This window comes from Thalia democratica, chromosome 5 (genome assembly GCF_965202585.1).
Source record: "Thalia democratica chromosome 5, ktThaDemo2.hap1.1, whole genome shotgun sequence".
NCBI lineage: Eukaryota > Metazoa > Chordata > Thaliacea > Salpida > Salpidae > Thalia > Thalia democratica.
In genome coordinates, this window is record NC_139169.1 from 67639766 (window position 1) to 67663585 (window position 23820).

At 27.5% G+C, this 23820-nt stretch overlaps 2 protein-coding genes across 2 annotated transcripts; one reads left to right on the top strand and one right to left on the bottom strand.

Moving 5' to 3' along the window:
- Nucleotides 1-8472: 8472 nt before the first annotated feature.
- On the top strand, nt 8473-9556 carry LOC145836776 (kelch-like protein 40). Its single transcript, XM_082944549.1, has 2 exons — nt 8473-9407; nt 9532-9556. Exons 1-2 carry the CDS (start codon nt 8473-8475, stop codon nt 9554-9556), a joined length of 960 nt encoding a protein of 319 aa, XP_082800675.1.
- Nucleotides 9557-11040: 1484 nt separating this feature from the next.
- Nucleotides 11041-19970, bottom strand: LOC145836777 (general transcription factor 3C polypeptide 3-like). Its single transcript, XM_082944550.1, has 10 exons — nt 19871-19970; nt 16976-17259; nt 16774-16892; nt 15665-15740; nt 14790-14948; nt 13248-13429; nt 12802-12943; nt 12283-12390; nt 11728-11856; nt 11041-11292 (listed from the first exon to the last, which is right to left on the bottom strand). The coding sequence occupies exons 1-10, from the start codon at nt 19968-19970 to the stop codon at nt 11041-11043; spliced, it is 1551 nt and encodes a 516-aa protein (XP_082800676.1).
- Between the last annotated feature and the right edge of the window lie 3850 nt (nt 19971-23820).

The window sequence follows — 23820 nt, forward strand, 5'->3', positions numbered from 1 at the left end:
TGCTCGTACAGTTTACTGGTTCAGAACGTAGGGACTTATACTTCCTCGTTGACACCGGCTGAAGAGCGCGCGAGATGAAAAGATACAATATTGAAATTAAGAAGAGAAAGATAGATGCAATAAGTTTATGCCACCGAATGTGTGGGCTTATACGTAGAGTTCAATGTTCAAATTGACCCAAACTGGAATTTGTTGCTGGAGGACAGTTTGTCTGCTACAGTATGAGTAAACTTATGAGTATGGCACGTTAACAACTCAAATCGACGTTGCTAAAGTAGGAATACAAAATGTGTATAGAACAAGGTATAAAAACTACGAAGTTATGAAGTAAAGTACAAAGTAAATGTTTTAAAAAATAAAATACTTGAATAAGAAGGTTTTGGCGGAGATCATCTAGATTTTCCAAGATGGCAGCTTATGCTCAAAGCGTCAAGAGAGGTTTTGACGAGGATCAGCTAGATTTCCAAAATGGCGGCTTACGCTCAAAGCGCTAAGTGACGTGAAGCTGCTTTCTTCTTGACATGAAGTCGGTAAAACTTGCTATTTCATTCGCTCGGCTGCTTATGTACACCTCGATTAAATAACTGATTCCTCATGATCAAGTTCCACATGATAAATATACTAATCATTATGAATATAAAGTTTAATTTACCTCAAGTTAAACAATTTACGAAATACCCCATAATCAAGTATCACAAAATATACTTGAAATTTAAATTAAATTACAAACGAGATTCATTCAAATTGCACCAGGCATTATTTTTTTGATAACAGTATACTAATCATTATGAATATAATGTTTAATTTAGACCTTAAGTTAAACGAATTACGAGAAGCTCAACAATCAAGTATCACAAAGTATAACTAAAATTCAAATTAAATTACAAACGAGATTCATTCAAATTGCTATGAGCACATTTTTATAATAACGTAAATCACGTGAAAGTATTGTGTTAGACAAACAATAGTTTTTTTGTAAGTATATTTGAAATGAAAAGTACAATAACCATTTATAATATAGTTATTTTTAAATTAACTTACTTTAAATTAAAGTTTTTTGTTAACGTATTATTGAAGATTTATGTTTGAATAAGATTTATTATTTAAGCGCTGACGAGGTTTTTGACCAAAACATAGTTTGCATGATATAATCTTGAAAGAACAAATACATTATTTCTCTTCTAGTAGTTAAGATCTCTTTATTTGTTTTATAAAAATCGAAGCATATAATATTATATTAACATTATATACTAGCGTTGAGGATCAATTTAAAATTGATGTGTAATTCAGCAATTATTAAGCTGTTCTGTGAGCGGGAGGTTGTGAGATAGAGTCCACTATTCACAGTTTGACCCTTCGTGCAATTTAGACCCGTTCCCAAAATAACTACGTACAACTTGGCTTAAATGTAACTAAAAACATTGAAAATAGAAATCAATAGTGTTATTGGTAAATCTTCAGACACTTTCTCTCGTTTAACTGCACTAGTTTAAAACATACCAGTTAGCTATAAATCTTTTGCACAGCAGTTTTGTTAAAATGTTCGAAATTCATATAAAACGAACTTAAACTGTCAAAGTAATGGTTTATAAGGTCGATCAAAACATTAAAATCAAATTTGATATTTTTTAGGTAATAAAATTTTTTAGAGACATATAAAACACTCGTAAAACTTTTGTAAAACATATATTTATTACTTTGAAAATAATTTTAAGCACACGTTTATTATTATATTTTTTTGATAAAAATTTACTAACCATTATAAATATAAAGTTTAATTTACCTCAAGTTAAACAATTTACAAGATACCCCATTATCAAGTATCACAAATAAACTTGAAATTTAAATTAAATTACAAACGAGATTCATTAAAATTACTTTAAGCAAATTTTTTTTAATAAAAATATACTAATAAAAATATACTAATAATTACAAATATAAAGTTTTATTTAGACCTCAAGTTAATTCAATTACGAGAAGCTGAAACAATCAAGCATCACAAAAAAAACTTGAAGTTTAAATTAGATTACAAACGAGATTCATTCAAATTGTTTTAAGCACAATTTCTTGATAGAAATATACTAATCATTATAAGTATAAAGTTCAATTTAGATCTCAAGTTAAACGAATTACGAGAAGCTCGACAATCAAGCATCACAAAAAAAAACTTGAAATTTCAATTAAATTACAAACAAGATTGATTCAAATTGCTTTGAACACATTTTTATAATAACGTAAAAGTGTTGTGTTAGACAAACAATTGTTTTTTTGTAAGTATATTTGAAATGAAAAGTACAATAACCATTTATAATATAGTTATTTTTAAATTAATTTACTCTAAATAAAGTTTTTTTTTAACGTATGATTGAATTATTATGTTTGAATAAGATTTATTATTTAAGCGCTGACGAGGTTTTTGACCGAAACATAGTTTGCATAATATAATCTTGAAAGAACAAATACATTATTTCTCTTCTAATAATTAAGATCTCTTTATTTGTTTTGTAAAAATTGAAGCATGTAATGTTATATTAACATTATATACTAGCGTTGAGGATCGATTTAAAATCGATGTGTAATTCAGCAATTATTAAGCTGTTCTGTAAGCGGGAGGTTGTGAGATCGAGTCCACTAGTCACAGTTTGACCCTTCGTGCAATTTAGACCCGTTTCCAAAATAACTACGTACAACTTGGCTCAAATGTAGCTAAAAACATTGTAAACAGAAATCAATAGTGTTATTGGTAAATCTTCAGGCACTTTCTCTCGTTTAACTGCACTAGTTTAAAACATACCAGTTGGCTATAAATCTTTTGCACTAACTTAGTTTTGTTAAAATGTTCGAAATAGAGATGAAACGAATTTAAACTGTCGAAGTAATGGTTTTTAAGGTGGATGAAAACATTAAAATTAAATGTTTTGTTAAGTAAAAAGTTTTTTTAGAGACATATCAAACTTTCGTAAAATTTTTGTAAAACATATGTTTAAAACTTTAAAAATAATTTTGAGCACACGTTTTAATGTAATCATTTCGGTCTAAAATTTTAACTGTTTAAAGTAGTTATTAAAAGGTTTATTACAGTATATAAGGGTTTAATTATAAGTTTTCAATAATACTATATAGTAGAATAGTTTTCGAAAAAGTTTCATCTATAATGTATCTCATTAAAGTTGTCTGGAATAATATTAACTGTAATTTTAACGACAAGATGTGTTTAACTGTCAACTTACAACTAAGAAAAAATCTCGAGAATAAATTAATAACCTATTACAAACCGTCTATTTTATAAGCTAAAACTCGTTACTCAAACATTTTATTGCTAAAAGCTACCAAATTAAGTTTTAATTTGACCAATCAACTAACTAAAGTATTTGGTTATAGAATACAGACAAATAAGTGTTACGTTTAAGTACCTCTCTATGTCATAAGTGTAATATTTTAGTTTAATACCAATAGCTAATTCTACAAATTATTTCACAAGTGCAAATATCTAAAGTTTTAGAGATACAAAATATTTATTAGTTACGATTTAATTTTTGTACTTATTTAAAAAAAGTTTATTAGTTACTACTCTTGTATAGCAGAAAAAATGTACTTTGCACAAATAATTTAGTTTTACAAACTTTTAGCTTAATTTTTTTTTTCTCTTCTTAAAATTATTTAAAAACGTTTTGAAATTAGTTTTAAGTTTAACATTTAAAAAAAATAATTTTAAGCTAATAAACTATGGATCCGCTTGCGATTTGGAACTTTTTTTTTTAACCGATAACCTTTAGTTATCTCTTTGCTGCATTTTTAATTTTTATCAAACTCACATCTAACTAGTTTTTTGGTAAGCACTAAATACATCAGAAGATTTCTTTTATTTATTTTTCAGCTATAAAATACTAAGCCAATAATAAAAAGCTTTGTTTTTAATCAAATGTTTATATTGTTAATAACTTTTCAGATCAACACATATTTTTTATATGCTCATCCATGTTAATACCATGGAAAACCGTTCACAAAACACTAAACTGTCTTCCGTATTTTTATTTAGAAATATACTGTTTTCTTTCAAAGTCAAAATGAAAATTGTAATTTTAAAATTGATTTATCTGAAGATTAAAATAGTCTTTTAGTTTTACAGAAAAAAGGAAATTATCTGAAAACGTTTTGTAACTAAACTGCTGCCAATAATAATTAGTAGTATATTTACTATTTGCATATTTAAAAAATGACAGTTAGAAAAACATTCAAAAAATTAAATAAAAAACTTTTAGTGAAAGGCGGCTGTAGTTTTTGAGTTTAAGACATAACAGGTAAAACTAGTATCAGATTGAAATTTTTACTATTCTTAATTTAATATGCATCTTTTTTACTCTTTATTTTCGTAATCGTCTTTTTTTTTCGACTGACTAACTACGGACGATTCATACCAAAATATTTTTATCATATTCGTTTAGATCAGAGTAGTACAAAGCTGTATGCAATAAAGAAGTTTAATATGACTAACAAATTAATTTTGCATAAAAACATGATAAATTATAAGATACATTTTGTAGTAGAAATCAGTTTAGAACATTTATAAATTGAATCATTCTAGTTCTAGAATTGAAGTTAACTTAAAGATCGAAAACAAGTTCAAACTCACTTAAAAGTTAAGGTTATTTAAGTTAAGGAAATTAAAGTTAAGGTTTGAGAATAAAAGGTGTTAACTAATACTTTTAAAACATTTTTAGGTCGGAAAAAATCTAAAGAAGCAGTGTTTGTAACGGCTTTTAAACTAAATAAACTTTTTCTACTAACAAACGTACCAAAACTAAGCAGAAAAATCGAAGATAATTTAACTGTTCAAAACGTATCCACTGCCAGATGTCATACATTTACAATCTAAACGTTCTATTTAAAAAAACGTTCAGCTTCATTGAACGTTGTTTTGTAGTGGTTGCTGAAACTAAAAACTTTTTAGAAATAGAAGACATTTTGATTGCAAGAATAATGGGTAGTTCTGGATTAAAAATTACTTCAGAATTAGAAGTTTTCAATGCTATAGATAGCTGGACTAGCTACAATACACAAAAAAGGAGCAAGCATGCAAAACATCTTTTTTTAAAGGTTCGGTTTCATCTTTTGCCCGATCGCACGTTGAAACACGTTATTGATAAATCTTCATACTTTTCTAAAACTAAAGAACATGGTGCACTGTTCAATGCAGTTATGGGTAACAAAGAGAATTTTCCAAAAAAGTTGCTAAACAACTGCTACACCCATAGATATTGCGACCAACATGATTTTGATATAGTTATTTGTGGTGTTTTGGATGAAATATTAAAAAACTCAAACAAAGTGTTTCACAAAACAATAGAAAATGTGAAATTTATTACTCCAAAGAAACAAAAAGCAAATTTTAACCGAGTGGTTTGTTTGAAAGGAGAAATTTATGCAATAGCAGCAGGTAACTACATGTTTAAGGAAGACAAAACTACCATTGAAAAATACATTGCAAAAACGAATACTTGGGAGAAAGTTTCACAAATAGACGACAACGGAGGACGAAGTTCATTTTGCTGCTGCGCTTTCATGAACGAAATATATTTACTAGGCGGCCGTTACCGATGGTACGTGACCGACTCCTGCTTGAAGTTTGATGCAACAAGCCGCGCTTGGAAGGGAGTCACGGAGATGAGCGAAGCGCGCCAGCATGCGGCGTGCGCCGTTTTCCAAGGAAGAATCGTAGTTTGCGGCGGGGAAGATGTTTTGTAGTTTAACGAATTAAACTCGTGATTTCAGAGTATATCAAGTATATTTACTTGCCTATTTTCTTTAGGAATTTGTCTTAGTTGAGCTTTGAGCTGGCTTATACGAATGATTATAATTAAAACAAAATATTATTATCAAACTATAAAACTTCATCTAATAACAATCAAACGACGGTCTAAATCAATATTTATTTTACCTAAAAATAAAATCTATAGCTTAAGGTAGTACTGAAAAAGTAAGTTTTAATTTTTAAAAGTGAAAATCATGCATATTAATACTAAGATACTTTATAAAAAATACAAAAATATCACATAGATAACCTTCTTTATTTTATAATATTGTATACTTATTTGTCTATTAGATTAATGGTTAAAATATCCCAGCGCATGTGTCTCTTTAGTTTTTAATAAAAAACTCTGTTACAAATTTGTTTTTACTTTCAATGTTAATTTGAACCTTAAACCAACATAATAGCGTGAACAAATCTCTAAAGTTACATCTCTAACACTGAAATTATAGTATAAATAATACTTTACAAACAGAAAGTCCTCCGATTAAATGAACACGCTTCGTTCTGACCCAAGCACAGTTTCCAACTTTATACTCCTTTCTCATAAGAATATATATTTCAAATCAAGTTAACTGACAAGCAGCGATGGCCGAGTGGTAGAACTTAACAATAGAACTTAACAATATAATAATACTTAACAATAGAAGCAATACTAATGCTCCGTTCAGACATAAATTCCACTCAACTGAACTAATGAATTAATTCAGTTATAAGAACAAATTTATAAACTAAAAACAAACCAACTAGCATGTCATATCGGCACGCGTTTGTATTAAATGGTTTACACAATTTTTTATTCATGGTTGCTAATTCAAAATACTTATTCATCAAAGTGATTTAAATATTTAACAGAGGGTTACTGTAGGCTAGCAAGCTTATACCTTTTTTTCAATGGAAAAAAATAAGATGTTGTTAACCAATTATTTGCTTGTAATTCTAGTTTTAATGAGTTTTATTTTTAATTAAATATTCATAGAATAGAATTAAAGGAATAATAAATATGGAACAATATAACATATACTTATGTTTCATAATAAATACTCACTTTACTTACCAGTTGAATTTTTTACCTTGATAGTGTTTATAACTGAACATATTTTTTGTAATGTGCAGGACGTAAGTTTAATGTGTGTGTATTAAACACTAAAAACCTTAAATAAAGTTCAATTTGATTTATTTTTTATTTCAAACAAAATACTCAACGCCAGCTTTAATTTTTAGGTATAAATCATAAATTATTTTTTTTACACTGACTTATTTTCTTAAATCATAAACAGAATATTAAAACTTCCATGTTCATTCGTATTATCTTGATTATGGTTATTTTCAACGATACAGATTTATTTTTACTATTTATGATTTCTCCTTTGATGTGCTACTTGTCATTGTATTATCAAAGTAAAGTCTTTCAATAAATAAATTTAGTTTAAAATTTAAAATATAATTTAACTTATAAAGTAGAACTAAAACAGTTTAGAAAAACCAACTATTGGCTTAACTACACTGAAAGTGGACTAAAAGCTAAAAAATAATATTTTTTTATATATTCTTTGGAAAATTATTTCAAAAAAAATTATTTAAGTATATATTGCGTTGTTTTGTTCTTTTTGAATGTCATATATATTTCTGCCGTTGAAGTTTAAGCATATTACAGCCTAAAATATTTGACATAATTCAGTAAGATGTGTGTATTTAATTGGTTTTTAAACTAAAATTGATGTCAATCTTTTAACTTAATATTACTTTCTTACTAGTTAGTCATGAAGTTACTCTAAAACTACAGTTGAAACTGTATTAAGATTTTGCATAAAACTTACCTTTTTAATTTAAATTTTATGTTTTAAATTCCATATTTAAATAAAATAATTTTATTACACTCAAAAAAAAAACACATTTATAACTCGATCCATAAAACAAGTAAAAAATGTTATGACAAATTTATTTTTACTGTTAAAGTTATTATGGATACATAGATCAGATGTTTATTTTTATTTTAATGTTAAAAAAATAATTAATTTTTTTTAGGCAGGTTTAACTTAAAATGAGTTTTAAATTATCAAAAAATCGTAGAAAAAGCTTTAGTTTAGTTAAAGCATGCAAAAACAATGCTCGAAAGATAAATGAAAACAAAAATAAGATAAAAGTTTTTGAAACAGGTTTAATTTTTTGTTTTAAAATATGTATTTCGGAAGTATTTATTTATAAACCTTATGATTATTTTGTCAACTTCAGATTTGCTATTAAACCAAGTTACCTCAGGATTTTTAGAAAAAACACAATTTATTTAAACGCTTTAAATATATTTTTTAATTGCTTCATAAATAACAAGTATATAGGAAATTTAAGTTAAGGTTTGAAAATAAAAGATGTTAACTAATACTTTTAAAACACTTTTAGGTCGGAAAAAATCTAAAGAAGCAATGTTTGTCTCGGCTTTCAAACTAAATAAACTTTTTCTACTAACAAACGTACCAAAACTAAGCAGAAAAATTGAAGATAATTTAACTGTTCAAAACGTATCCACATACTGCCAGATGTCACACATTTACAATCTAAACGTTCTATTTAAAAAAACGTTCAGCTTCATTGAACGTTGTTTTGTAGGGGTTGCTGAAACTAAAAACTTTTTAGAAATAGAAGACATTTTGATTGCAAGAATAATGGGTAGTTCTGGGTTAAAAATTACTTCAGAATTAGAAGTTTTCAATGCTATAGATAGCTGGACTAGCTACAATACACAAAAAAGGAGCAAGCATGCAAAACATCTTTTTTTAAAGGTTCGGTTTCATCTTTTGCCCGATCGCACATTGAAACACGTTATTGATAAATCTTCATACTTTTCTAAAACTAAAGAACATGGTGCACTGTTCAATGCAGTTTTGGATAACAAAGAGAATTTTCCAAAAAAGTTGCTAAACAACTGCTACACCCATAGATATTGCGACCAACATGATTTTGATATAGTTATTTGTGGTGTTTTAGATGAACATTTAAAAAACTCAAACAAAGTGTTTCACAAAACAATAGAAAATGTGAAATTTATTACTCCAAAGAAACAAAAAGCAAATTTTAACCGAGTGGTTTGTTTGAAAGGAGAAATTTATGCAATAGCAGCAGGTAACTACATGTTTAAGGAAGACAAAACTACCATCGAAAAATACATTGCAAAAACGAATACTTGGGAGAAAGTTTCACAAATAGACGACAACGGAGGACGAAGTTCATTTTGCTGCTGCGCTTTCATGAACGAAATATATTTACTAGGCGGCCGTTACCGATGGTACGTGACCGACTCCTGCTTGAAGTTTGATGCAACAAGCCGCGCTTGGAAGGGAGTCACGGAGATGAGCGAAGCGCGCCAGCATGCGGCGTGCGCCGTTTTCCAAGGAAGAATCGTGGTTTGCGGCGGGGAAGATGACGAAGAAGAAAATTACTCGGAAACGGTCGAGTCGTATGACGTCATCACCGACACTTGGTCGCCGATGCCCAGCATGATGGAAAGCAAAAGCAGGCACAGCGCAGTTGCGGTGAGAAGCAAGTATTACGTCATCTGCGAACACGATTTTTGCGAGGTCTTTGACAGCGTTTGTAACAAGTTTGTTGCCTTAAAAGAACCGAATCTAAAATTTAGACGAATGAGTAAGGCTGTTTCAATTGGCAGTAAAATTTTTGTGTTTCGTTTTACTCAACCTAGTTTGGTGTTTATGATGTTGATAAAGACGAGTGGTCGGAGGAACTGTGTGAAATTACCAAAAATGTTCAATGTTTTTCCTGTACAGTTGTACCATTTTGTTAATAAATTTGAAGTATTAATTGATTAGCTAAGTGCCAAATAATTGTATAAATTGTACAGAAATCTAAGACAAAATTCATTCAAAAACATCTTTATTAAAGCAACAAACAAGTAAAATCGATTTCGGCTAACGCTTTTCAATTACTTTAGTTAGCAACTAATTTTAAGATTAAATTTTGAGTATATAAATAGTTAGAGGTTACATCAGAAAAATCAATTAACACTAATTAGCATAATTGAGCAAAAATTAATTAAACATTCACAATTCATAAATGCATATACAAAACAGTTTATCAGTAATTTAACTAAGATAAGCAACATTAAAAATAAAATAAAAATAAGCGACAAAATTCAAATAAAATCTATAACAACTTATAAAGATTAGATTTATAAACGTATTGTTGCTTACACAAATTAGGTTTACATGTTTTTATAAATAGAGATTCTAAAACACTTAGGTGATAATCGTTACGAGCTTTTTTACTCTTTATTTTCGTAATCGTCTTTTTTTTTCGATTGACTAACAACGGACGATTCATAGCAAAATGTTTTTATCATATTCGTTTAGATCAGAGTAGTACAAAGCTGTATGCAATAAAGAAGTTTAATATGACTAATAATTTAATTTTGCATAAAAACATGATAAATCATAAGGTACATTTTGTAGTAGAAATCAATTTAGAACACTTATAAATTGAATCATTCAAGTCAACTTAAATATCGCAAACAAGTTCAAACTCACTTAAGAACCAAAAATACCCTACAAACTTGTAACTTTTTAAAAATTATACAAAAACATTCATATTTTTGATAGCAGATTGATAAAATAAAATTTAAAAGTTAAAAAAACTAACAAGATAAAGTTTCAAACTTTATAATACAAAACTTTAAAAATTTTAATTATAATGTTTTTAAGGCTTGTAATTGATTATATGTTATAAAAACCTACATTTTATGCAATAATGTAAAAAAAAGTGTCTTATTTCTAGATGTATAAATAGCATAAAAAAAAGTTAGTCATTATTTGAAATCATTACTGGTTTATAATTAGTTTTATTGTTTGAGACAGCAAACGAAGGAAAAATACAAATGTTTTTACTTTATACATTTTTATCAGTTTAAATTTTTAGTATTATAAAAAATCTAGGTATCACAAAATTATAACTTCCTAAAACTTCAATTTTCTAAACGAAACTTACAATATAGTAAATAACTTTTAAAATCAACACAATTATAAAAAAGAGTGAAAATCTTAAGAGCTCTTCTGCAAGCTTATCGAAGGAAAAAATCTAAAATAACTGAAGGTTTGTGCTTAATAAGAAAATTTTTCAAACGTCCTTGATAAAAGTAGGAATAAAATTCTACAAAAATTTACTAAAAAGGCATAAGCAGCAAAACAAACTAAAACGGTCAATTGAAATTGAGACGTGCAGCATCAAACGACGTTGTGTTTGAACAGCACGTAGTTGGCCATCGTGTGGTTGCCCGACTGCCGGTACATCAAGCTGAGGTTGAAGGCGATCTCGTGCCGGAGGTCGAAGCTGTCCTCGCACACCGCGTCGACCACAGTGGCAGGTGGTCCGCACTTCAACGCGTCCTCGTAAATGTGCACCGCAAAGTGGTTCAGCCCGATCTGGTGGAGGGCGCGCCCGATGTTGTACAGCGACTCCTGCTTGTTGTTCCGCAGCTGCCATTTCAAACATTATACAGGTTTGTTCAAGTTTTATTTGAAATATCAGCCTTTTCAGTTTATATTAAATAACATCATTACTGAAAGAAGGATATTTTGTTTACTTATCAAACAGAAGCTGACTCATGAACTTTCAAAAATTTTAAGTAGCTTTTATTGTTATTGAATGCACAAAGTTAAAATTATGTTTGCGGGTATTTATATCCGAATGAAATAAGTGCGGGTTAAAACTGTACTTACAAAAAACCTTTATATAGCTTTTATTAATCTTTAATAGTTAACCTATCAATGAAATATTACAAACAACTTTGTTTCATTAATTTCAAAAACGTCAGCTTTTAGACTTTATCAAAACAAATATTCTAGCAAGAAAACTAAACATTACCATTGAGGATCTTCAACGTAATAAACAGTCTATCAAAATAATCAAACCTGGCAATACTTGGCAAGGAGTGCGAAGGCTTGCGCGACATAAGTGTGCTTGTTACCGCAAGTTTTCTGCGTGAGTATGTGGCAGTAGCAAATTCCCACTATCAAATGCAGTTCCGGATTTTCTTGCTCCTGCAAGTATTCTTGTTATTTATCCGATAAGTTTATTCGTTAGCACTGACCAAAGTTGGTTTAAAAAAGCTACGTACATTTTTTGAATGAATCTAAAGACATTTTTTAACTCTAAAAGTCTTACTTTAACTTACACATTCACTTCTTTAAAACATTACAAAAAGATACTATAAGAGTTTCAAAAATTTATGAATTTTGGATATAAGTAACAGAACGAGCTTAAAAAACTATATACTTTTGGTTTTTCTCAGAAAGGGATTGAAATTGTTAATAACGTTTAGTTTGCTTATAATTACTTTTTAAAACTTTACTTGGTTTTTAATAAAATATATAAGTGAAGTTTTATTATGTACTATTCTGTTTTTAATAACTAAAAATTTTCAAAAACAATTAAAGTACAGATACATCTACCAAAAATTGTCAAACTTCTTCTAGTAGTTCGATGTAATAATTAAGTGCAGGTCTGAAGTTATTAGATGCAATATCTCCATGAGCGAACATGCTTTGAAGCGGGTAAACTTTCTTATCTTGTACCTGTAATTGTATACTTTCTTTTCGTGAATGCTTTTAAAAAGAAAACAGATTAACCACTTTGTTTTGCTAGTAATTAACTTTCGAAATAACACAAAAATAACTTATCATTATTGCGAAAAACTTTAATTTACTCAGCAATTAAAAAGTGGTAAACTTAATTAGTCATTAAAATAATACTTTACATTAGCACAAAACAAAAAAACGTCAACATAAGTTTACTTACTATAAAGCGCATTATTGTTGTAAAAACAATAATTATTGGAATGAAATAATAGATAACCAATACTGGGATATAGACAGTATTCAATAAACACGTATTTATTATCTTAGATGAAAAAAACCTTAAACGCAAAATTTTCTGCCTTGCAATTAATAATACTTTTCTGCAAAATTTTTTGACACAATACTGACCACCATGATTCTGTGGAGAAACCTGTGAGTGTTTTTGAGAACCTTCTGACTGTGAGACATCCTGGTGACCACCTGATTGAATATGTTCCACACGTGGTTCTGCACCGACGACTGGTCCTCCTTCTTCGATAAGATCACCTTCCTTCATTTGATATACAACAGGTTTGTATGGAAACAATGCACAGTAAGACAGTGTTTGTATAAATGATGTTAGAATTTTAAACTTTTATTTATAAAAAACACAGTCTTTATTTTGGATGCCATTTATAAAAGCACTAAAAGTTTTAATACAGTTTTTAATTTAAAAAATATATACTAAAATCCAAAATTAGCTAAAAAAACTGCTTGATAAGTTTATTTATGTTTGTAAAATTAAAATTTAATAAAAATACAGCAAAGTATTCATTATATCAATAAACAACACAAATAACTTGATTCAAACAAACTTGAGTATTTTGAAGGCGTAATAGTACCACCCGCTCAACAGGCTGAACCTGAACAAAATAACTTCCAGCTTGCTTCTTGAAATTTTCGCGCGCGAAAAGAAGTTTTTCTCCTTCATAACGTGGTCGCTTATCAAACAGGCCTCCTTGTATCTTTTGCACGTGTTGAGCAGGTTCAGCAACTCCTTGATTGATAAGGTTGATTATATTGGTAGAGTCTTAGCTCGTAAAATTTTTTGTACTAAAGAAATAATATGCAGCAAAAATATTAAAACACTTTGGAATATTAAGTTACAAACTATTTGTATTTAAGAAAGATTTTTTTGGTATGATTTAACCTTATGTTAAACTTAGCTTATCTCACGGCATACGAAGGTCCAGGCTTAAGCTCTGTAGACTTTCGCTGATGTTTTCGTTAAAAAAGAATTGATATACTTTTCAAACTTTTGTATAAACTTTGAATCAGTTTTTAGTAAATATGGAGTGTTTATACTGACATAAAACAACAAAAGATTATGTTCTAAAACTATCCCTTATCATTTCCGTAGAAGCAAACATTAACTTATCCAAAAACATTTATAGAAGAAAGTTACTTATAATTTAATACTAACCTGAATGTGTTATAATTTTCAACTTAAATAAGTTTTTAATAATACAGTGCTTATTGACTTATCCGGATAAGCATTTTTCCAGACAAGTACAAAATATAGTGTTTTTATAAAATAATATAACTGCTGTAATTTATGCAATGTAAAGTAAATAATAATAACTCAGCCATTTTCTTCCTTTTTCTGCTTTAAATTCCTTACACTTTACTTTTCAAAATGTCGTGAAAAGTCGACTCGCCCATGCTAAAATGCTTTATTATAAAAGACTTTAAACATTGTTTTTCCATCTTTTTACAAACTTCTAGTTTATTTTTAAAGCTTATTGCAACTCGTGTTCTTTTTGTTTTTGTAACTTGTCTATTTCTGAAACCTTGTATGTTGAGTATGTCAAACTTAAAACTTTTTTAATAATAAAAAAAAAATTATGTACCTCATCTTAAATAAATATTGTTTCAATTAAGAACTTTTGATAGTTTGAATTAAAAACCAAACATAAAAAAACTTTTATATATTAATTTTGTAAAAAATTAAAAACATTATTTTTTAAAACTGATTTACTTTACATATAAAGGTTTCTAATAACTAAACTAGTTTTAAATAAAATTGTACGTATGCTTTACTAGTATTATTACATCATAATTATGTAATAAATTGCAGAACTTATAAAATCACTTAAAAATTTTTCACAGCATCAAAGCTTAAACATTAGTATGTATTACACAAAAATGTTTGTGTTTAATACTGAATTTATTTATTTATTTTCTTATCGACTGAAATTTTCCGTATAAGTGAATAAGCATTGTACAACTAAACTATTTTTAAATTAAAAATTAGACTCATATTTCAAATTCGCTTTTAAGTATCAAAAGCAAAACTAAAAGAATTTCAAATACACTAGCGTTCTAAAACATACCAATGAAACTTTATCAAAACAAACCTTGTAAAAGTCGATCCACTGCCTCTGCTTGAAGACCTGCCAGTCGGCTTTCAGGTACAATTCCTCGTCAATCCTCTGCTTGCCCGCCCTCTTGCAAGTCACTTTGATCTCGCCTGCGAACGGGTTGGTTGTTTTCCTACTTCGCTTCACTATTGACAGCTGAAAAATTTGAACGTTGAACCAGTTTATTTGTACTTATTTTAAAAGTTATCAAGTACCCAGACAGTATGAGAAAATTAAAGTTTGATAATTCGGTAAAGACCTTGTAAATAATATATTTTTTGTTTACACAAAGTAAAGTGAGAAATGAAGAATCAGCATGATATGTAGAAGATAAAATAAGTAATTTTTTTAAGAAAAATTTAACAGATAAAAAAATAAAACTTGCATTCAATATGGTCGTCAAAGGTTTTTTTGACAAAATTTTCTAGGTTTTCTAAACTTATTGCAGATATTTTAAATAACAATATTTTGGTTTCTTTTGGTTTGAAAGTAAATTTAAGGTAAACAACTGATTTAAAATGTATAACAACATTGAAAAGACACTGTAAATCTACTTAAAATATGTTAAAAAAGCACTTTATTAATATTTTCTTTTTCTATATGATAGATTTTTGATATATAATCGAAATTTAATTTCTTTGCATGTTAAGTTTTTTTAAAATTCCAGATTTTTTAATGATTTTTGTTCGAAATTCCAGATTTTCCAGGCTTTTCCCAGATTTCTCAAACTCCAGGATTTTTTTACAAAATTGTCAAATGTCAGGTTTTTTAACAACTCTGATACGAAAATAACCAAACAAAGTACTTTTATATTTATTGGAAAACAAGAAAACTGTCTGTACTAAGCAGAAAAAGTACTAACTGAAATTAACCTCAGTTTTGAAAGTAGTTTTCAGTCTGTTGGCGAGCATAATCAATACAACATCCGCTGCAGCTGCTAGCTTCTTTCTGTGATTAATCATGTTTATGAGCATTAAGGGTATAAGTTAGTTAAGATTTAATAAACATTTTTTTTACTTCCAGTAACTTTAAAAATAAATAGTCTATCAGTTGGTATTAGTGATCTATCGTATCCTAATTTTGTGAATTGGTTTAAGCACTTATAATTGAGCAAAATATTTCTTTAATTTAAAATTTTCTTTAAAGCAGTGTTTCTAATAATATATGTATTAAAACTCTATGTTTTCATAATTGGTTATAAAACTTCGGTGCAATTTTTATTATTAAGAAAAACATTCTACAAAAAAAAACATTTTTGAAAACATTTTAACTTAATAATTTAACCACAATAAAATAATCTACTGTAAAAAGTATTAATTATACAATTACAAAACAACTAATGTTCGGTTTTTTTTCTATAGTTTCTACACATTAAGCGTTTCATCAGAACAGTAACAGAGTTAAAATAAACCTTTTTTAAAGAATCAAAAAATTTCACATTATGTCGTTTCAAATAAATTTAAATAACTTTGGTTGGCTAATGCATTAGCCAACTAAAACTATTCCAATTTATTTGAAACGTCATAATGTGTATTTCTTTGATCCTTAAAAAAATATGCTAACTTTGTTATTGTTCTGATGAAACTACAGTAAACAAACCGAACATTAGTTTTTTTTTGTATTATTAATATTAATCTCTACTTTCGTATCAAAAAATTTGGCTATCGAATAAAAAAACAGCTCCAAATACTGTTTTAAGTACATAAGTAATCTTCTTAAAATTATCTTTTCCTCATCTAGATTTTATTATACATATTTATTAGTAATTTTTAACTTTGCTAAAGCTAAACAGAACGTAAGGAAAAAATTAGACTTCAAATTAGGGTTTCATTATAAAAAAATACTATTGAACTTTGAATAGCTAACGATTCTGAAATTCTATTTAAGCTGATAAAAGTGTTCTGGTAACTCGAAACGGCACAGCTTGACTTCTTAAACATAAAAACAAACGCGCTAACTTAACATTCAACAAATAACAAACTTTTTATTGGGATGCTGGCCCCACTTTTTGAAAACTTGGAACCTGCAATTCAGCAGCCTCATCTGGTCTTTCGGTGAAATTTCATTTTCATTCTCCTCTTTCTCGGCTCCATCTAGTGTCTAAAGTATTATCAAAAAATTAGACACTTTACAAAATCTAAAAACTTTCAAACAAAAGCAGACTAATTAAACAACCAAAACACCTCGATGGCGACGCGGTATTCCCCGGTGTCGAGCAAGATGGCGGCCAGCTCCAGCCTGATGTCGACCGAGTCCTCCGCCGATATCTGCAGGCACTTGAAAAAATTCTCCTTGGCGCTCTTGTAGTCGTTGAGCTTCAGCAGCGACATGCCCTTCAGCTTGAACAGCTCCTTGCTGGTGGAAAAGTGCGCGAAGTGGTGGACTTCCAATTCCTCGATCAACCGCAACGATTCGACGTACTGGCCCGCTTCGAAGCACGCCACGCAAACACTTATCTGCACATCCGCTGTTTGTCAGCATGTTAGAGTTTGTTGATTTATTTGTTTGGTGCCAGTATTATAAAGTAAATTGCTTAATTTCGAAAAATACTTGTTACGAAAAACAAAAAGCAGAGTTGCTAAATGATTTTAGCAAGTTTTCTCCAGGTTTCTAAAATTAGACGTTTTACGGTCTATTTTCGGTTTAAAATTAAGTTTAAGGTAAAAAACTGTGCCTAATAGTATAACAACATTGAAAAGATTTCTAAAAGCTTCTTTAAATTTGTTTTTTTATTAAAAAATTTTGAAGATGACAAAAATGTTTATTTATAAGATAGATTATTTATTTGCAATTAAAACTTTACTACTTGACATTTAAAAGTTGTTTAAAATACCATACTTTTCAGGTATTTTTAGTGATTTTTACTCTAAATACCAGGTTTTTTTTAAAATTACTTTAATTCAAGGATTTTTCATTTTTTTTTTACTTTGAATTTTCAAATTACAAATTTTTCCTGGATTCGAGGTTTTTTGGTAACCTTAAAAAAGACATAACTTAACCCTCATAACTTTAAATATATTAGTTTACTGCAAAATAAAACAGTCTTAACATTGCAGGTATTTTTATAACTTTATATATATAATTATGTATACAATATTAACAACTAGTTTTTTTTTTGCTTAATTTTAAATAGCACTATTTTTAATTTCAAATAGGCCACATAAAAAATTCAAAGTAAATTTTGAGATAAAAGCCAGCGAAGTTGGTGAGCTCAGTAAGTTCCTTAAAGAAAGAGCAAACCAATAACGCAAAAAAAAAAAGACTATTTCACTAAAAATCTATCTTCTCCTTAAAATACATTCTACTTTTTTACAGAAAGTCCATTATCAATATTTAAATATTTTTTAAATACAAAAATATTTTCATTAAAAAAAATATTTTTAATATTTTAAAATTTTTAACATTCAAAGTCTTAAAACTATAATAGGAACTATTCCTAAAAAATTTTGAGTCTTAAATTTTACAAATGAAATAAAAAAAGATAGATATTTTGTGATTTTAAAAATTCTGAGAAAATTGACAATGAAAAATTTGTAACTTTTAACAAAAAATAAAACATCTCAAAATTCTATAATTTTTTACAAAAAATAAAACATCTCAAAATTCTATAATTTTTTACAAAAAATAAAACATCTTAAAATTAAAATAAATTTTTATAATATCAAACAGTGGACTCATAACATGAAAAAGTAAAAATTAAGTTTTTGGAATTTTTCTTTGAAAATTTGTAGGTAGAAAGTCAAGGTTCTAAACTAAACTGTAAAAAGAACTATATATATATAACAACATTATTAATATTTTTTTAACATCTCTATCTACTTTAAGGTTTTTTTTTTCGCTAATAAGTTAAGGGCATAGGGGTGTCCGACATTTTTTTTTACAAAAATAACATTTGACCTTATATGAAAGCTTAAAGTACAAACAACAAGCCAGTTTTTATAGAATTAAAAAAATTTATTTAACTTTTGAGATATTCTAATTTTCATAAAAAGTTTCCGATACAAATGAAAAATTGAAAGTTTTTCTAAGTCAATTTTCTTGGAAATTTAAAACATCACTAAAAACGTATCTTCTCCTTCATTTTTTGCGATAGAGACCATAAATTTTCAGGAAACGTTCCTTTTGTAGTTTAAAAAAATTGAAAGTTGGAGTTTTTTAAATATTAAAAAAATAACTTTAGATAAGAATAAAACAAAAAAAAAATAGGTGGTTTTTTTTTTAATAAAAATTTTATTTTTCAAAATTAAAAAAATTTCAATCTTTTTAAAATTTAATAATACACTTTTTTAGAAAATTTGAAGAACATTGCTTTAAAAATGAAGGAGGAGATAGATTTTAAGTGAAATGGTCTTTTTTTGTGTTTTTAGTTTGTGCCTTTCATTAGAAACCTATTGATGTCACTGACTTTGACTGCTCATATTTTTAAAAATACTTTGAATTTTTTCAAACTGTTAAATTAAAAATGTCTAATAGCTCGGATAAAACTCTATAAAATAAGATCAACTTGTAAAAATCAAGGAGGACCCCCCTATGCCCTTAAGCTTATTGTGTAAGTTAAGAATATTTCATATTCTTGTAATAATTCATAAAACTTCGAAAAGTTGAAAAACAATAGTGTCAAGTAGGGATGGGAAATTTATGACCTGTAGACCAAATCTGTTAGCAAACAGAAATATGTGGCTGTGAAGTATTTTTAGCTTTGCAGAAAACAAATAAAATTAAGCTCTTACTAACAATAACTATACAATTTTCTTTTAATTTATTTTTAGTACACAGTTGTTTTTAATGAACCAGTAATTTAAACAATTAGTTTCAAACATTTTTTTTTCTTTGTGGTTGTAAAAATATTCAAAACTACATAGCCCACTAAAACTGCTTTTTAAAAAGTCTAGCCAAAGAGAGAATTTTTTAAGTAAATTTGTTCTAATAACTAAAAAAGTTTTCCACCCTTATTACAACAGTACAAAACTTTCTTAGACAAAAATGTAGAATTTGTGCAAACCAACTATGATACATAAAAACAATGATAATATTTATTTGACAAAACAAAACCAACTTGTTTTCATAGGAAGTAGAACACATCTGGTTGTATTCTTGCTGCTCAGCATAAGTGTATGTGGAGCTGACAGGCTTCAATTCCAGGCTGACTTCTGTTGAGTGTGGCTCCTCTGCATCCATTTGTTCTTCACCTTCTTATTGATATTAATTTATTAGATAAGTTTACTAACTATTCTTAAATTGCATTAGTAAAACATTTACTATATACATTAGTATTTGTGTATATTGTTTTATTAAAACAACAATGATCAAATATAAAAAGATGTTTTTTCTAAATATTTAAACTGTAGTAGAGAATTTCTGTACAGTATTTTTCTCTGAATACTGACCACCAAAACTGTCAAATTTTGTTATTAAAACCAAGTGCATGCAGTTTTTGAAACAATAGTTCTAAGTGTACCTCTAATATATAAATACTTTAAATTATCAAAAATGTGTATTTGCTTTATTAAGAAGAATCTAAAAAATAATTGCAAACAAAAGGTATGCCGGCCAAAAAATTAGTTACCCCAAAATCACATATTTTTCATCTTAAACAGTAATAAAATCACTTATACATGTCCTAGACTTATACTTATTGATTTGGTCTTAAGACGTATTAACTTCTTTTCATGTAATATGACATCATAATCACCCTAAATACACAAACGTTGTCTGTAAAATAATGATTTTTGGAATATTGAAAAGCATAGCTGGTCAGTGATTTTAATAAGAAAAAATAATGTAAAACAAAAATTTCAGGTTATTTACTTACCTTTAAAAGTTTAGGTGATGTGGTGTGCATGTCAACGGGATATTTGATGTTGTAGTTCATTTAGCTTTAAGTGTTTAAAAAACCCTTGAATATTTATTTAATTAGCACACAACAAATTAATGAGATATTAAAAAGTTATGATTTATTATAGGCAAGATAATGTTGTATAGCATTGAACATTAAATTAATGATTGCAAAGTAAAGACTTTACAAATAAATAACATTGCAAAATAAAACAAAAATTGTATCATTTAGCATTAACACTTAACATTGTTGCAAATGACTGATACTTTTAGAAGTTTTTGCATAAAAATCTGTGTACACACAAGTTATAGTTGTGTGAGTGAGAATCTATTATAAAAAGAATTAAATTGTTTAGTATACTTGAACTTTGTTTCAAAAACACTCTACAGAGTTTTGTTTGTCTTGTAACATATGGACTTTGTGGCAATATAAAAGTAGTTATTTTTCAAACTCATTCATGAATATTTTGATAAGTGTGTCTTTATTTAGCATTCACTCACTATGCACAAAATGGTTTTTTTATTTTCTACCTGCTTCAAAAAGTTGTAATACCAATGACTACAAAAACTGTATAGTTTTGGCAAATATGGCAAAACGATTCAAATTAAATAATAACTAAAATGATTTTGCAAAAGTTAAATTTAATGCTATTACCTGATGAGATAAAGGTAAATAAAATAAATCTTGTACAAATTGTTAAGTAATAAACATGTTTAAAACAAAAAGAAAACAATTTTGTAAAATTAAGAGTTAAACGCTTAATTTATATGTCTTTATAAAGTTGTCAATGTAATTTATATGAGCTTAATGAATTACTTTAGCTTAAATATTAAACAATATGTTAAACCAGTTATCGCCAATGTAGTAAAAAAGGTAGAAACTACGAAAAACTTTATAAAGAATGAATAACAACAATGGAATTAAAACAAATTATTTTTTACAAAAAAAAAGTTCAAGGTTTAACATTATGTAAATAAAAAGAATTTTATGTTCGAAAAAGCTAAAAACCACCCTGCCATGCTAAGATAGTGTTTCAATTTGTAGTTTTTATGAATTCTCTAAAGTCTTACATTTTAATGTGACATCACAATAAAATAGTACTTTGCAAAATATTTTTTTCAATGAATATTCTTTTGAGAAAAGCACTTGTAGTAAAAACACCTTAGATGCTGTAGGTGTAAAGTAACTCTTTTTTTTTTTTTTTAAACTGTTTATGTGAGCTTTGTACAATACTTAAGCAAACTCTATTTGATTGTCAATATTTTTGAAGATAAAACTTGATGATTGTTGCTCATTTTATCTTCTAAAACTCTTATATTTCTACATTGTGTGAGTAAGTTTAAGAAAGCATTTGACCTAGTTTGGCATTCAACAGTCTTGAAAGTTTATGTTGATAATTTATATTATTTTTCTCATGCAATACCTTTGAAGAAATTCTTTATTTAATCTCTAGTTCATCACAGAATCATATATCTTTATTCATAAAAAGTGTGATAAGTTTTTATACTTACAAGTATGGCATGTACAGACAAGATCAATTGGCTTGAATGCACTTACTTGATGCAAAAAATCATCAAGAGGCTTTAAAAACTTGCATATCAGTCTCTGAAAGCTTTGAAACATCATTATAAAGTGAAATAAGTAGAGAAAAATTCAAAATAATTGTTATATTTCTATATTTTGTGAGTAATTTTAAGAAGGTATTTGACCTAGTTTGGCAACCAACAGTCTTGAAATTTATGTTGATAATTTATATTATTTTTCTCATGCAATACCTTTGAAAAAGTTCTCTATTTAATCTTCTAGTTCATCACAGAATCATATATCTTTATTCATAAAAAGTGTGATAAGTTTTTATACTTAGAAGTATGGCATGTTCAGACAAGATCAATTAACTTGAAGGCACTTACATGATGCAAAAAAAAACCATCAAGAGGCTTTAAAAACTTGCATCTCAGTCTTTGAAATCTTTGAAACATCATTGTAAAGTGAACTGAGCAGAGAAAAATTCAAAAGAATTCTTATGAAAAATCTTTTGAACCTCTGTAAAATTTTTAAACTCCTAGCTTTTTTCAAAGGTCTTTATAAGTTGTAACTTTGGCTTTCTCCTACATCTTAAGATTAGGCAATGGATCACACTTTTTTGGATTCTGATTAAAGATGAGTGCCTACTACAGCAGCTGTTGAGGTTAGTTTGTTTAATAGTTAATTAGATTGTTTTAATTTGTGCAAAACTTAGTATTTTTGCAAGGGTTACCAGAAATACTAGTTGAATATTCAGTAACAAAGTTAAGGTTTTTTGGATATTTACAATAAATCTTGATATTTTGTCTTAAAGTTTTAGATTTTCTATTTGTTAATTGTTGAGTCCTTTTGTTACTATTAAATTTTTTGAGTTCTCATGCTTGAATAACATTAAGCTTTAGATGTTAAATAAGTTTTGCACAAATTCATATTAGCTATTCATAGAGTTGTATCCTTGGTTTATAAACATATATTTGTTTTGTTGGGCTTCATTCTCCTAACATTACTAGGCTATCTTAAATTAAGAGAAAACTTAATTAAGACTCAAAATAAATAAAATCACTTAAAAGTAGCAACATTTAAGCTAAACTTTATATGCTTGTATAAAGAAGTTTTTTATTCATGAATGAAGCCCAAAGAGACAGCAAGCTAATCTAAGTGTAGAAGTTTGTTTACAACATAAAAATTAAGTTGGTTAGTTCTGATTGTATTAATGTAGTTTATATATTTATAAATTAGTGATTTGTAATAAGAGTTACTTAAAGTGTGCATAAAAGATTATAGAAAGTGAATAGAAAGAGTAATTATAAAACAAAAATGTCATTAGTTTCAAAACTGTTTTAATTGTTAAAAAGTTTTATTTATTCATTTTTTTACAAAAGAAACAGTTAAACCTTATCAGGATTAGGTTTGCTATAAACAAAATGTTCTAAATTTTTAAGTTTACACTCATATATTTACAAAGCACTTCACAGCAAGCAAAATTTAAAGGTTATTAGTGTGTATTTGTATGAGGTTTATTCTCACCTTTGTTTAATTTTTCTCTTCTTCTATCACTAACTTCTTTCTGTTCTTTTATCTATCAATAATTTCTTTTGTTCATATGTTTGCACTAATAAGCATTTATCAACAACTTGCTGTGTTGTTTTTTATGTATATGACAGATGT